This window comes from Guillardia theta (genome assembly GCF_000315625.1).
Source record: "Guillardia theta CCMP2712 unplaced genomic scaffold GUITHscaffold_24, whole genome shotgun sequence".
Classification (NCBI taxonomy): domain Eukaryota; class Cryptophyceae; order Pyrenomonadales; family Geminigeraceae; genus Guillardia; species Guillardia theta.
Window position 1 is genome coordinate 18,670 of NW_005434650.1, and position 14,749 is coordinate 33,418.

The 14,749-nt window shown below is 52.3% G+C and overlaps 2 protein-coding genes across 2 annotated transcripts; one reads left to right on the forward strand and one right to left on the reverse strand.

The window, feature by feature from the left end:
* Nucleotides 1-2,176: 2,176 nt before the first annotated feature.
* Nucleotides 2,177-4,645, reverse strand: GUITHDRAFT_69169 (hypothetical protein; the record flags this gene model as incomplete). Its single annotated transcript, XM_005834637.1, has 5 exons — nt 2,177-2,718; nt 2,794-3,345; nt 3,596-3,672; nt 3,814-3,984; nt 4,398-4,645. The coding sequence occupies 5 exons, from the start codon at nt 4,643-4,645 to the stop codon at nt 2,177-2,179; spliced, it is 1,590 nt and encodes a 529-aa protein (XP_005834694.1).
* Nucleotides 4,646-7,182: 2,537 nt separating this feature from the next.
* Nucleotides 7,183-8,864, forward strand: GUITHDRAFT_157562 (hypothetical protein; the record flags this gene model as incomplete). The annotated part of the gene is made up of 4 exons (XM_005834638.1): nt 7,183-7,299; nt 7,363-7,532; nt 7,582-8,427; nt 8,798-8,864. The coding sequence occupies 4 exons, from the start codon at nt 7,183-7,185 to the stop codon at nt 8,862-8,864; spliced, it is 1,200 nt and encodes a 399-aa protein (XP_005834695.1).
* Between the last annotated feature and the right edge of the window lie 5,885 nt (nt 8,865-14,749).

Here is a 14,749-nt window from a genome sequence, read left to right on the forward strand (position 1 = left end):
CAAAGTCAAACATTCTGAAAAGCGGAGCAGAAAAAGACAGCACCTCCAACAAATCCAGCAGAGGGTGTGATTGACACGAGGGTTGGAACAGGCACAGTATGAAAGAAGACTTTCGGCAACCCAGTCCTGGTCAGAAGGTGAGATACTTCGTTCTCAAGAGCAGCACCTCACATGTCGTGCCAGGGACCCTCGGTCGAGTCCCATTGCCCGTAGAAGTAATTCTAAGGTAAATGTCAACAAACCGTATCCTTCGAGGCAGAAAGCAGGGACTTGTTACTGACCTGCCCTCCAATCGGAGGAAGGTACACCTTCAAGCAGGTTGGACAACCAAGACTGAGGCATATTAGGCAACAGAACAACTCAATAGTAGTTGAGTATACCTGCCGCATTCGCATGCATCCAAACTGAGGGAAAAATCTGTTGCTTCAAGAAAGATATCTTTGGGCGGAGCCGGACACTCCAGGGCTCCAGTCAAGCTGCTCGACTGATATGCGGGGGTATGGTATGCCCACCACTGAGTCAACTTGTCGTTCGATGTTGTACCAGTCGATTCTGCAACTCGACCGAACCTGAAGAACATGGTCAGATCGTCTTTCGTCCAAGCATCATGTAATAATTGACCTGCAATATGGCGTCAAAATCTGGTCGCTCAATGTTGGGATAATCAAATTATCTCCTTTCACAGTTACGATTGCTTTGCCAAGGACAGGAACGCAAACAGGATCGATGCTAAGGACGGCGTACGTGAAGAAGGTTGCTCCCACATTCTCAAACTGGTATCCATTCGAGCTCGTGTAAACCACGAGATTCTTGGCACGTTTCATCTGTGGCACGGGACATTGGATAGTGGCGATGTTGATGAAGCTTCCTTGAGACTGACACTGATCATCCAGGGAAACAGGGTCATAGAACTGACAGGTGAAGATTCCATTTTGCGGGAAGTATGAACCTGTGATTGTGATCTGCGATAACGGTAAGAGGGTGAGCGATTCAGGAGGGAGAACTCACTGTAGTTTGTCGGTTGATGTCTTGTGGGCCCCGATTCAAACCAATCGGGCGGAGCGGTGAATAACTAGGATTGAGCCTTTGAGTCTTCACCTCAGGGGTGTAATACTCAAAGTTGGCTGTACTTCCCTCGATGACTATGTCAGATCCACGGATCACTACCGATCCAGCCGTTGCGCCATCGATAGTGACACATTGCGTTCCCGCATAGTCGGCCTGAGGAGACATGCAGCTGAGCTTGTCTCCATCATTGTAATAGTCATAGAAATTTAGTTCCATCGGGGCCTTTCCAATCTTCCCATTCACACTTGCAATCTGCGCAGATCAATCAGTTAAGTTGGCTCAAGTAAGGTCTGCTGTCTGCTCAAACCAGCCATCCGTTGATTCCTCTTGGATCGCAAGGATTGCAGCCGTATACGATGACATCGTCTCCGATCTTCGATCTCATCAGCAACCTTCATCGCACAATCTAACGAGTTTACCCTCAGGTCAAGAACCCCAGGAGTGTATTGGTAGAATCTTGACTCAGGAGTGTAATCCCGGACCACAGTCGCTCTCCAAACCTGTTACCTCAAGGTTAAAGATTGAAAGGACAAAAGATGGCTAGAATCTCACAATTTGGGTCGTTCGAACATCGACCTGCGGGTCGCTGCATGAGTGAAAGTTGCAGTACAAGGTTGTGCTGTTCGGAGCATTTTGCCAGTCCACGATAAGATTATTCCATGCGATTACTCTTTCCAACGCAGCGCCATTGAGTGTGATGGGTGTCATTCCCACTACTGGACCAACTTTGGGTGAGATGCTTGAGAGGGAGTAAGTTGGAGGCCTTGCGCAGTCTGTGTCCTCGTAACTGCAAATCACAAGTCAGGAGGAGCTTCTGTTTCAGCATGGTACATCATCACCTCAAACCATTCTGCACTGTACAAATACAAACTTTGTTGGCACCGCTCGTTCCACAAATTCCTTTGTTGTTGCATTCGATCACTTCATTCTGTGGGCTGACTTTGCCGGGACATTTCGCAGTCTCGCAGTACTCCCCCACGTAGATCGCCGAGCGACCTCTGTCACACGTACAGACACCAGGACAGTCTGCCCCACCGCATGCGCCGGGTCCTCCTGAACAGAAACCATGACCGCTACATGACATGTTGTTGAGACCTGTGGAAGATGCTCAGTCATGAAGATTCATGAGGCAAACAACTTCACCGCTGCAGACGGCTGGCCGCGAACAATTCATCCCACTCCATCCTTCATCGCAAATGCATCCCAACGAAGAACAAAGTCCATGACCCGAGCAGACCTGAATCGGCTTAGTGTAATCTCCATTTTGGTAAATTCTGCTGTCTGCACACATATCAATCTCGCACTCTTCTCCTCTGTATCCTGCTTCACAATTGCAAAATCCACAGATACGTTTTCCCCTTCTGTTGCAATCAACAAGTATGGAACAGTCTGCGCCCTCAAAGTTCTTGTAACAAACACACGTTCCATTGTGCGTACAAGCTCCATGACCCGAGCACCCGGATGGGCACAAGGAAATCTCACAGGCGCTTCCAGAATATCCTGCATCGCAGAAGCAAGTGCCATCGCTCTGGCAAACACCTCGAGATGAACAACCACTTGGACATGACAGTTTCGAACAGTCTTCTCCTGACCATCCAGGCGAACAAGCGCAAGATGTATTTGCGCAGATTCCATGACCAGAACAGCCAGCTGGGCAAAAGGTAATTGGTACACTGCAATCACTCGATGTGAACCCCTGATCGCAAATGCAGGTCTGGTTGGCACAAACTCCATGTCCGGTACAGTTGTTGAGGCATTTGAAGTCATACTGACACGAATCGCCCCACCAACCAGGATCGCACAAGCACGTACCCGATTGACACATGCCTCTCGCGTTGCAATCCATCGGACAAGACAACGAAATAGATGATATTTGGATGGAACAGTCAATGCCAACGTATGAAACGTCACACAGACACATTCCATTGGCAGAACATGCTCCATGCCCAGAGCATCCCATGGGACAGATCGATGTGGTATTGACTGCTGATGGGATGAGACCGTTGACTGGCATTGACAGCTCACAATATATTCCTGTGTAGCCAGGATCGCAAACACAGGTAGTGCTGTTAACGCACATCCCTCTACTTGTACAGTTCAGGTTGCAGCTGTCATAGACCATGGGTGTGTCGCAAATAATACCAACCCAACCTTGATCGCATAGACAAGTATTATTTTGTGTGCATGTCCCTCTGTTGCTGCAGTCTGCTGGGCATCCATTAGCTGATGCTAGACTGCAGTCTTGTCCAACCCAAGTAGGATCACAATTACATGTGCCTGCCACCAACAAAGTTTAGAGGAATCATGACTAGAGCATGCATTTACCATTCTGACAGGCTCCATGTCCAGAGCAATTACCAGGACATCCACCAGAGAGAATAGCGCTGGTATCGGTATACAAATTCAACAACATGTTTTCACAAAACATGCCTCCATATCTGCAGCAAGTAGCCGTCAGAACCGCAAATTTGCTCGACAGTGAAATAGGCTCCTCACCCGAATTCGCATGCACAACTGAAATTATTACCAGTCCCGACACACTGACCATGTCCACTGCAATTAGTGATACACGATCCCGTCATCTGTATGGGAGTACACGAACAACTGCCATTCGATCCGGAACCAACGTATCCAGCACTGCAGTTTTGGCTGCAAAGGAACAGCGAATCGACCAGGCTACAATCACCTCCGGTCCAACCCAAGTCACAGGCCTGCACAAACAAATTCATAAGCGTGAAGAGGCACATGAAATAAGATAGACTTACGCAGACTCCGTTCATGCAAGATCCATGATATGAGCAGGATGACGGACAGGTATCGTTGGTTTGCCATTGAAGGGAACAGTCTGTTGAATACCATCCAGCTGTACACTCGCATACAGATCCATCAATACAAGCACCATGGCCACTGCAATTTCTTTGGCTGCGGGGGAATTACCAGAACATTACGGAAAGTTTCAAAGGAAATACCATGCAGTGGTAGTCAACTTTGCCATTTCGCATGCTACTCCCATCCACCCCATATCACAAAGACAAGAAGCATTCTGTCCAGCTTGTTTGATGCAACTCCTGCGCATTGTTCGAAGATCAGAAGAAGTCTCTTTCCTTGAAGATTTTGTTGCTTTACCCATGAATGCAAGGAGGAACGCAGGAGTCTATTATTTCACAGCTCGCACCCGTGTAACCCGATTGGCAACTGGAAATCAGGCCAGTCATAGGAAATCAAAACGTCAGCTTTTGACACTTGGCCTTTTATCCTTGTTCATCACCGATACAAATAAACAGGATCATTCCTGACAAAGAACTTACATGCAATTTCCGCCGTCACACAACCCTCGGCCCGAGCAATCGTTTGGACAGAGTATTGAGGAGCAGGAAGCTCCTGTATAATTTCCCACGCAAGCACACTTCCCATCAATACAAACACCATGACCTGGATAGCCGTCAGGAAAGGGTCTACACCAAACAGCATCGAAACCAACCAGAGCAATCGTCAGGGCACAGTGCCAGGGAGCAGTCCTCTCCTGTGAACCAAGGGGCACAATCGCAACGCTTCTTGACCTGGTTGCAAATGCCATTTCCAGCCTCGGCATTACACTTGTTCTTGCAGCTGAAAATATCGCAGGAGGTTCCTTCGTACCCCTCAAAACAAATACACTGGCCATTTACACAATCTCCATTCAAGTTGCAGTTGCCGGGGCAGAGCTGAATCGAACATGTCCTCCCTTCCCAACCTGCCCAGCAGTGGCACTTTCCTGTCGTCACATTACCTGATTCACAAAGTAACAGTCACGTGCATAATCAAGGCTATCAAGGTCAAATGATTCTTACAATCTCCGTGCCCGCTACAGTTCTTTGGGCAAATCCCCACACTGCAATCCAAACCCGACCAGCCAGGTTCACATTGACAAATCCCTTCCGCGTCACAAACACCATTGATACAAACACCAGAGTTCCTACAAGACCAGACTTCTGTGCAGTTTTCGCCCGTCCACCTGCATGGAGCCTTAGTCGTCGATTTCCCCATGATTGCGTGTTACCCGCTCTCACAAACGCATGTTCCATTCAATCCGCAAGATCCATGAGGCCCGCATTGGCATGCATCAGACTGAGCCAAAAGTTTCCTCGTTGAAAAGCCGTCGCTCTGACATACTGTTGGGAAAGCGGTCAACTACAACCCTCTACCATAGCAGATTGACAAGAGCAGAAAAGTTTACGAGGTGACAGTATGCCCGCAGCAAGCAGTGCAGTCAACTAAGGTCTCACCTTCCTCCTGTGCAGCATGAGATGTGTCGGGGAGAGCTGAGGTCAAGCATAACAGCAGCAGCAGCAGCAGCGGCGGCGGCTGCATGTTCCGCTTACTCCCCGCCATGACCCATCCGCGCCCCTTCGACCACAAGTGATCAGGATATTGACTACAAATATCCGTTGTCAATTTATTCCCAATCACCCCCTCTTTGAAGGGGTATTGTATTCATCATGCAGGGGTGACAAATAGGGGGGGTATTCGCATAGTCAACGGAGTCTGTCCCTGTAGTGAATGATTTGGAGTTATAGTCAAGTCCATGACAAGCCGGGCCGGAACCGCACTAAGTGACGGTCTAACTTTGATGGTGAAGGATATGAGTCTCACCGGGCCGCGGCATCCGAACTTCCCCGCCGGCGGCTGCGGCGGGAGTCCGGATTCAGCCGACCCGGCCGCTGCGGGGGCGCGTTCCGGCGAGCTTGACTGAGTAATCGGACACCGAGTCTGACTCGCGGAGTGGTGGAGTCCGGTAATCGCCAGCCTGGCCAGTGATCGGCCCGGCGCCGCCGCGTTGCCGGGCCGGGCCGGGCCCGCCGCTGTGGTCCGAGGCCGCACTCGCTCAATGTGTACCAAAGGACCGGTACATTGGAGTATCAAAGTACCCCTGTAGGGCACTTACCCCACCTAGAGGTGCCTCACCCAAATCTCGCTGGTAAAATGTACCCCTCCTTTCCTGCTGTTCCCGATCAGGACTGAAGGACTACCCCACCCCACAAACAACCCCAACCACCCCACCATCGAGTCACCCAGATTTGAATTAACGGAGGTATGACCCCACCCATTCATTTTATAGCCTACCTCTTCACCACCCATTGATTACCCTCCAAGTACCCCATAAATTGCTGAGAAAGGTAGGGGTGTATACCACATAACCCCACGATAAGTCTCTGAAAGTAACCATCTACCCACCCTTGTGGAAATTCAACTATCAGCACAACACAATGCCACCCCGGACACTGGAACCCCCTACCACCCATGTTACACCCGTACCCCATCATTGCTATAGCATTGGTTACCGAAATTGGGGTATCAGTGGTACTAGGTAGTACCCCCACCCCCTGATTTGATCCCTGAGCCCCCCTTCACAAACCTCCGTCGGGACTCTATGGCAGCAGTGCTAGGTCGAACAGGGCAGCCTCAGCGGTTGAACGGGCTGGAGCAGGAGGATAAAGAGCATGTATCGCGATGCACATGTATGAGATTCACCTGGGTAGGGCCATGAGCGAGGATATAAGCAGAAGCAGCAGGCGGCTAGATCCTACGTGGCACCTCACAATGATTTTGTTGGTTTGGACGGTAGAATTGGTGAGCAAGAGTCTAGATCCATTCAAAGCAAACCAGTCAGAGTAGGAAGTGCATGTGAGCGTATCAGACGAGACATGCTAGCATCATATCCAGTATATCGTGATGTCAGATGTGGCGATTGCTCAAGAGTTGCAAGGGATTTGGTTGTGGGTTGAAATGTTGGACTACATACATTGATTCCGATTACTGCCTGCATGTAGAGGAAGTTCATGTCATGTATGCTATGTTTTGAAAGGAAGCAAATCGAAGGCTTCAACTGTGTTCCTGCTGTCTTAGAAGCGTGCCAGAACTTGTTTTGAACCACAATACATCTGCTACCACTTCAGCGAGTCTCGAGTGCACTTGGGTTTGTTTGCCATGCTTGTATGAGGTGGTTCCTTGTTCATACTCTGACGGTCAGTGCAGGATGATGGAGTTCTGACAATCTTCTGCATGGAACAACTGTCCGGAAGTTAGAATCCTAATCCGCAAGAGTCTCTACCGAGCAAAGCCTCACAAACCTAAATGACTGCAAGTGAGCAGACGGCAGTGAGAGTTGCCGTCCGGGTACGGCCTCAGACTGCAAGGGAAAGGAGCAATCGTGAGAAAGATTGTATAGCCTGCAACATAACTACAAGACAGGTGATTCTTGATTTCCTATTCCTTCTGTATTTTGACTCTTGATACGAGGCGATTATTGGAGAGCGGTCTTTCACATTCGATTATCTTTTTGATCCATCATCAACTCAGCAAGACATCTACAACCAGAGCGTCCGGCCTCTCGTGGATGCCGCACTCTCGGGTTACAATGCCACGGTGTTCGCATACGGGCAGACCGGTTCCGGGAAAACGTATACCATGGGCTCTTCGTCATGGTAGATGAAGTTCTTTCCTTGATTTGCAAGTAGTCTGAAGTGGTGGCAGGGATGGATTGACAGAGGATGACCTGGGAATGCTTCCAAGAGCGCTCAAGCAGATATTCGAGGAGAGGGGGCGTCGTGAGCAGTCGTCAAACATGATTCTGCGTGCTTCGTTCTTGGAGATTCATAACGAAGAACTCCGTGATCTCCTCTCAATCCCGAGTACCCTTCCCTTCGGCATTGGGGCCAGGAGAGCGACGCTGCAAATTCGGGAGGATCCCCAGGGAGGAATATATTTTGCAGGGGCTGAAGAACGTGAAGTGGAGAGCTTCAGGGACATGTGCGAGCTCTTGGAACAGGGAACTGCTCGCCGAGCAGTAGGCAGTACTGAGATGAATGCGCACTCAAGCCGATCACATGCGATTTTTACTTTGATCATTGAACAGCGATTGATCCGCGAAAGCGACTTCCTGATTGCGCTCAACACCAGTGACGGGGCTGGAACAGAAGATGGTGCAAATCTAGCGGAAGAGGAGTACATTGTTTCGAAGTTCCACTTCGTGGATCTAGCTGGAAGTGAGAGATTGAAGAAGACCAAGGCAGAGGGAGAACGATTGAAGGAAGGTATCAACATCAACTCTGGTTTGCTAGCACTTGGAAATGTCATTTCTGCTCTTGGCGACGAACAGAAGAGGCATTCGGTTCATGTTCCATATCGAGACTCAAAACTGACAAGAATGCTGCAAGACAGCTTAGGTGGAAATTCACGTACTCTCATGATTGCTTGTGTCAGCCCTGTTGACAGCAACTCTGAGGAAAGTTTGAATACGTTGAAATATGCGAACAGAGCAAGAAACATCAAGAATACACCAATAATCAACCGAGATCCAAACTCTCATCTGATAGCACAGTTGCGAAAAGAAATCAGCACTCTGCGGAGTATACTCAAAGAGAATGGGATCTATCACACCAGCTTGCAACCTGGAAGCCCAAATCAAACCTTCAATCACACTTCGTTTCCACTGCATGGTGGCGAGATTGGAAGGGACGGCGAAGAAGATGTGGATTGCATGAAATCAGTCATCCAAAACCTTGAACTGCAGCTGATCGAGCAGTCGAGGCTCGTGGACAGTTTCAAACTTGCGATGGCGGAGATTTACTCGTGCACTGAGAAGCTTCAGGACGAAACTCAAATCTTGCGGAACTCCCCGTCAGTGACCAAAGATTCCAGCCTCTGCTGCTCTCTCGATCAGATCGAAAAGCTTCTGAATGGGATTCAGGAGATCGAGGAAAAGTGTCGGACTAAGGCAGTTCTCCGGGCTGCTTCTCAGCCCTGCCATGGCCTGACCTCAGGCTGTGTCTCTCGTACTGTCTCCTCGGGGCTACCCAACGACTACCCGATGTTCTCTCCTCGAGTTGTTACTTCCTTGACACCTCGATCGGCGAATCAGGAAGTTTTATCTGAAGAGAACTATCACTACTCCCCTCGTCCGCATGGTGAGCCGCAGAACTTGGGTATCCACCTGCCTACGTTGGGCTTGTCCCAGTTGAACGAGTGTGGGGACTTTGATGAAGCGCCCCTCACCGATCGTTCCATCACTACTGGAGATGCGTCTGCGAGGCAACTACAAGACATCAGCGACCTGGACGCTGTCTTGGTAGAAAAGGAGAGGCTGCTGCAGGAGCTCGTGAGGAACCAGCGAGAGTTTGACACCATGAGGAGTGTCTACGAGAAGAAGATGGAGGACTTGCAGCACAGCATTCGCGCAATCGAGGAAGAGAGGGATGCTACCGTGAAGGAGCTCGAATCGATGGACAAGCACAAGACAGCCACCTCCTCCTCCGAGCAGCACCGAGAGCGATGGAATACGAGGTTGAGACAGCTGGAGGAGGAGCTGAAACGAATGAAGAAGAAAGTCAAAGACCACGAAAGGCTGCTTGCCTTCAAGGAGCAAGGTGACCAAAAGATCGCGAACCTGGCGCAGGAGGTGGATCGTTTGAAAGCCTCCAGAGCGCAACTGCACAAGAAGATGGCCATAGAAGCGAAGGGGCACCGGGAGCAGCGACAAGCACTGGAGAAGCAGATCCTCTCTCTTCGGAAAGCCGAGCTGGCATCGAAGAGAACCATAAGAGAGCTTGAGACCAAGTTGTCGTCGGCAGCTCGTGCTGAGCACGTTGTCAAGCGAAAGGCGCAAATTGCGTTGGAGAAACAGAAGGTTGCGGAGAAAGAACCCGAATTGAACGACAACAGCAAGAATCAGGATGTGCTTGACTGGTTCCAGAACCTCCTCAGACGGGCTCTGACAGCAAAGGATGCAGAGAATCAGATCCAGATGAATACAAGGCTCAAAGCTCAGCTGGAGTCAGAGATGAATGCCTGCACATCCAGGATGAAGAGCATGGATACGAAGAACGTCTCCGAAGTCGAGTTTGAGAGGCAGAAGCAAGACTTCTATGATGAGTTGGAGTATCTATCGGCAGAGCTGGAGTTCAGAACCCTGGAGACTGAGAAGTCTCGCAGGCTCGTTAACGATTGCTCGAACGTACAGCTCGAGATTCAGGAAAGGCTTCCGCGGCTGTCGGACGCTGACGTGAAGAGATTGATCCTCTTTTGCTATGAACAGCTCAACAGTGAAAGGCTACAATCGATGGAGTACAAAGAGCAAGCCCAGGAATCCGAGGCCTTACTCCTCGAAGCACGACGGGCACTGGATGAATCGAGGCAGGCGTCGCAGTCCTTAGACAGGAAGCATGATGCAGCCATCACGCAGATGCAGCGGGAGTACGAGTCAAAGCTGATGTTCGTCTTCGAGCAGCTTGAAGAGGCGAACCGAAACTCTGGGCCCACAAAGACCATCCTTGACGAGTGCCGATCGACGGAGGAGCAGCATGCGAACCACCACGTGCTGGTGCGCGGGGAGGCCACGAGTCCGAAGAGCCCCGCGAGGGAAGCATGGAGCTCTAGCCCTAAGAAGGAGCTTCCCTCCTCCCAGCTCCGCAGAGATCTGGACAAGGACATGCCCGGCTGGCATGAGTCGCTCGACTCGTCGATGGAGTCGTCAGGAGCTGCGCAGCAAGCCGACTCAGAGGTCGACGGCTTCGACCAATCCAAGTTCCACTTCGGCCGTGACAAGAGCGCAAACTCCAGGTTGCCCCCACCTGAGACGAAGAGAACGAGCGCCAGCTCCACCTCGTCCTCCTCCACCATCGACGTCAGTGCGGTGCAGAACATGGTGATCGAGAAGGCCGACAGGATACTCGCCTCGTCGAGGAGCGCGTCATCCAGCAGTGGTCAGCCGACAGGAGGTGGCAGCGAAGAATCGCATGTGCCCCCAAAGGAGCCAATCAAGATCTCAAAGCTGCCGCTGGACAAACTCAAGAAAGCCTCGCCTGAGGCCAAGAAGCAGTCTGGGTCGTTGAGCGATCGATCCAACTACGTCCACCACCGTCACCCGGTCGAGCTGAGTTACGCCGCTGACGTTCTCGGCCTGCCCAAGAGCGGCAGGAAGGAGGACTCGAGCAAACCGGCAGAGCGTCCGTCCAAGAACGCGAAGGTGGACAGGAAGAGCAAGTCGGACGAGTTGCGGATGATGCTATCCCACCTGTGGGACGTCCTTGACATCCCCGAGAGCCATCGCAGCAAGTTCAGGTTGGGCACCAGGAGCCTTGAGATGGTGTGCAGCTGAAGTTGTTCCCAGGAACATGGTCTCGTCATTCAATTCAAGGACAGATTCCGTACTGCAGGTCCTTTGCTTCTCCCTCCCGCATCCTCTTGCCTTAAGTTCCTTCCTCCTCCTCCTCCTCCTCATCGTCCTCCTCCTCCTCCTCCTCCTCCTCCTCCTCATCGTCCTCCTCCTCCTCCTCCTTCTCTTGTGCTCCCTCCGCTCCCTCCGCATGACTCCCTTGCTTCCACTACATTTTTCATCGCTCCTTGCCCCGCAGGCCTACGAGAGTGAATTCGCTCTACAAACAAGGCGAGCAAGCGCAGCCATCGAAGATTACAGAAGGAAGCTTGAGCAAGGTGCCCTTCTCCCTCCCTCCCTCCCTCCCTCCCTCCCTCCCTCCCCCTTCCCCCTTGACGTTTCCGTCTAGCTTGGACCGAGCTGGGCGTGTACGAGAAGCAATACCCAAGTTCTTGAATCTGCTGGAGGATGTGAGGGACTTGAAGCCGAAGGAGCAAGCCGGTGAAACTTGTTTGCAGATAGGACAGAGGGAGCGGGAGACGGAGATCCTTCGGCTGGTCAAGAGTGAGCTCGCTTCCTTAGAGCCTCGCCTTGTGCTGCACCGTACAATCAAGGTTCGCATGTGTCCTCCTCCTCGTCTACCCTTTCCGCCTCTCCCACTCCCTCCTCCTCTCAATCCTCCCCTCCTACAGTTCTCTCCTCCCCTCGGAACACCAGCACTCTCACTCCCACATCCTCCTCCTCTTCCCTTCTCTTCGACAGCCTTCACCTGCTCAACAAGGTGTTTGCAGGCACAGCTGACGAGGAGGGAGGAGATTCTGCAGAAACTGAGTGAAGGAGCAAAGGATATGAGCAACATGAACACAATGACAAGCCAGCACGACGTTTACAAGAAGATGCTCCGCGAGTACCCCAAGGTGAGCAGGAGGGGATGAGGAGGAAGGGGAGAGGAACTGGGTAAAGAAGGAAGGGATGACGAGGGGGAGGAGCACGAGTTTGGTACCTGACTGCTGCTGTCATTGTCTGCAGTTGATCGCATCACTGCAGAAGCAGATCTATAAGTGGGATTGACCTGTTTCCCAACCCCCTCAACCCTCCCGCCTCCTCTCCTCTTCCTTTTCTCTCTTCCTCCCTATCTCCCTTCCTTTTGCTCTCCTCTCCTTCCCTCTTCCCCTCTCCACAACGGCGCAGAATCTCCTTCTCCCGCCTTTCCCCTCTGCTCTTGAATATTCTTTTGATCATCCCATCGCCGTCTGCAGGTGGCAGGAGCAGGAGGGCAGGACATTCATGGTGGGGTCAGTGAAAGCCCTGGACCTGCTCGAGAAAGGAGAAGCCCATGACTCTGTAGCTCGAGCGATCCACCTCAAGGTCTTCCTGCTCCCTCCCCTCTCAGCCCTCCATTCCCTCCTCTCCTCTCCTCTCCTCTCCTCTCCTCTCCTCTCCTCTCCTCTCCTCTCCTCTCCTCTCCTCTCCTCTCCTCTCCTCTCCTCTCCTCTCCTCTCCTCTCCTCTCCTCTCCTCTCCTCTCCTCTCCTCTCCTCTCCTCTCCCCTCCCCTCCCCTTCTCTCCTCTCTACTACTGTTCATTCACTTCCTCCATGTCCAAATTGTCACGTTGAGTTTCTCAGCTGATCTCGACGACCAAGAGCACGGGCTCAGGCAGTCTTTCTCACCAGGAGGAAGAAGCGACTTCGAGCACCTGCGATGCTGATCAGGACTCCAGCAGCTCTCGCTCGGTATATACCCAGGCCTTAGCTCTCCTGTGTCCCTTCTCCTTCCTCCCCTCCTCTTCCCTCCCCTCTGCTCCCTTCTGCTCTCCTCCTCTCTCCTCCTCTCTCCATTTGTCCTCTTCGCGCTTCCCTCCAACGCTCCTCCCCGTACCTCACCATCTTGCAGTCAAACTCGGAGAAACCTCTTCCTGCACACTCGGAAGACAAGTCAGAGGACAGCGAGCAGGCCACCCCCGTCAGAGAAACGTGTTGACCACAGCGCAGGTGCAGTTGCCGCTGCTCCTCCTCCGCCTCTACTTCCTCCTCCTCCCTCCTCCTTGCCCTCCGCTACCTCCTCCTCAGCTCTCTGCTCTGCCTCTACCGTATCCGTCTCCTGCTCCTCCTCATCTTTTCCTTCAGCTGCGCCGCTCAACAACTTCTGCCATGGCCATTCGGTTTGAAGCTCTCAAGCAATCTTATGCCCAGGTAATTTTCTCCTTCCTTCCTCTACCCTTATCTCCTCCTTCCCCTCGTCGGCCTTTTCTTCCTTCCTTCGTCTTTCCTTCCTTACTGCTCGAGCCGTACTCCTTCCCCCGCCGCTTTCTGCGCTTGCTCTGCTTTCCGTCCGCTTCCTCACCCGCCAGCAGGTTCGCTCGAGAACTTCCTGCTTGTCCAAGAGCGACAAGTCAACCAGACAAGAACTCGTCAGGAGGTAGAGCATCTTTCTGATCGCCTGCCTTCTCCATTCCCTTCCCTGCCTCTTCCCGTCCCTTGCTCTCCCCTCCGCTCCCTCTCCTTCCCTCCATTCCTCCTCTGCTGCCTGCCCCTCCTCCCGTGCGCATCCTTCCTGGTACTCATTCCCGTCTGCGGTCTGACCTCTGATCGCAGGGCACTGGAGGAGAAGGGGATTCTACCTCGCTCCAACAACTTGCGGATCAGGTGAGGAGGCGTGCAATGTGGTCGAGCCTGACGAGGAGAGCAGCGAACAGGATGAGAACGAGCAAAGGGAGGTGACAAGGAGATGCCGGGTGGGTGCGGGCGGTCGTGACTCTTCCGGCAGGAGCAAGGAGGACCGGTCCTTTCTCCCCGCGAGACGAGTACGTTGACCCCTTGCTCTTCCTGCTGTGAGGCTGACGAGATGACCCAGCATCCTACTCTGACAACCATCGCTTCCAACCGCTCCAGACCCCTAAAGACCCCTCCTCCTCCCTCCCTCCTCCTCCCTCCCTCCTCCCTCCCTCCCTCCTCCTCCCTCCCTCCTCCTCCTCCCCTCCCTCCTTCCCCCCCTCCCTCCTTCTCTTCCCCTCCTCTTCTTTCCACTTCTCTCCACCGCCCTTCATCCCATCCTATTCCATTCTACACCCCATGAACCAACTCGCCGGTCGCGTCTCGCCTTGTTGTGAATATTGTACTTGTTACCCTTTTATTCGGGCACATCGCTCGAAACGATTAAATGGACAACACCTGAAGGAGGGAATGAAGTGAGAAGGGGAACAGGAGGAGCGAGACGAGGACGAGGACGGGAAGGAGGAGAGGGGGAAGAGGAAGGGGAGGATAACGACGAGGGGGGAAGGGAGCGAGGGAATTGGAAGGGGAAGGGGGAGGGGGAGGAGCTGAAGATTGCTGACCTTACAAGCATCATCATTACATGATAGCACATCGACATCTCCCTTCTTTATCTGCAAACCCAATTCTTCTGGCGAAGCTCTGCTGTGCCGTTAGAGATAATGAATGGGCGAGGAGACTGAGTGAGGAGGAGGAGGAGGAGGAGGAGGAGGAGGAAGCGGCGGACGGAAACAGGAAACGAGGGAAAGGAGGAAATAGAGCGGAGTGAAAGTAAAC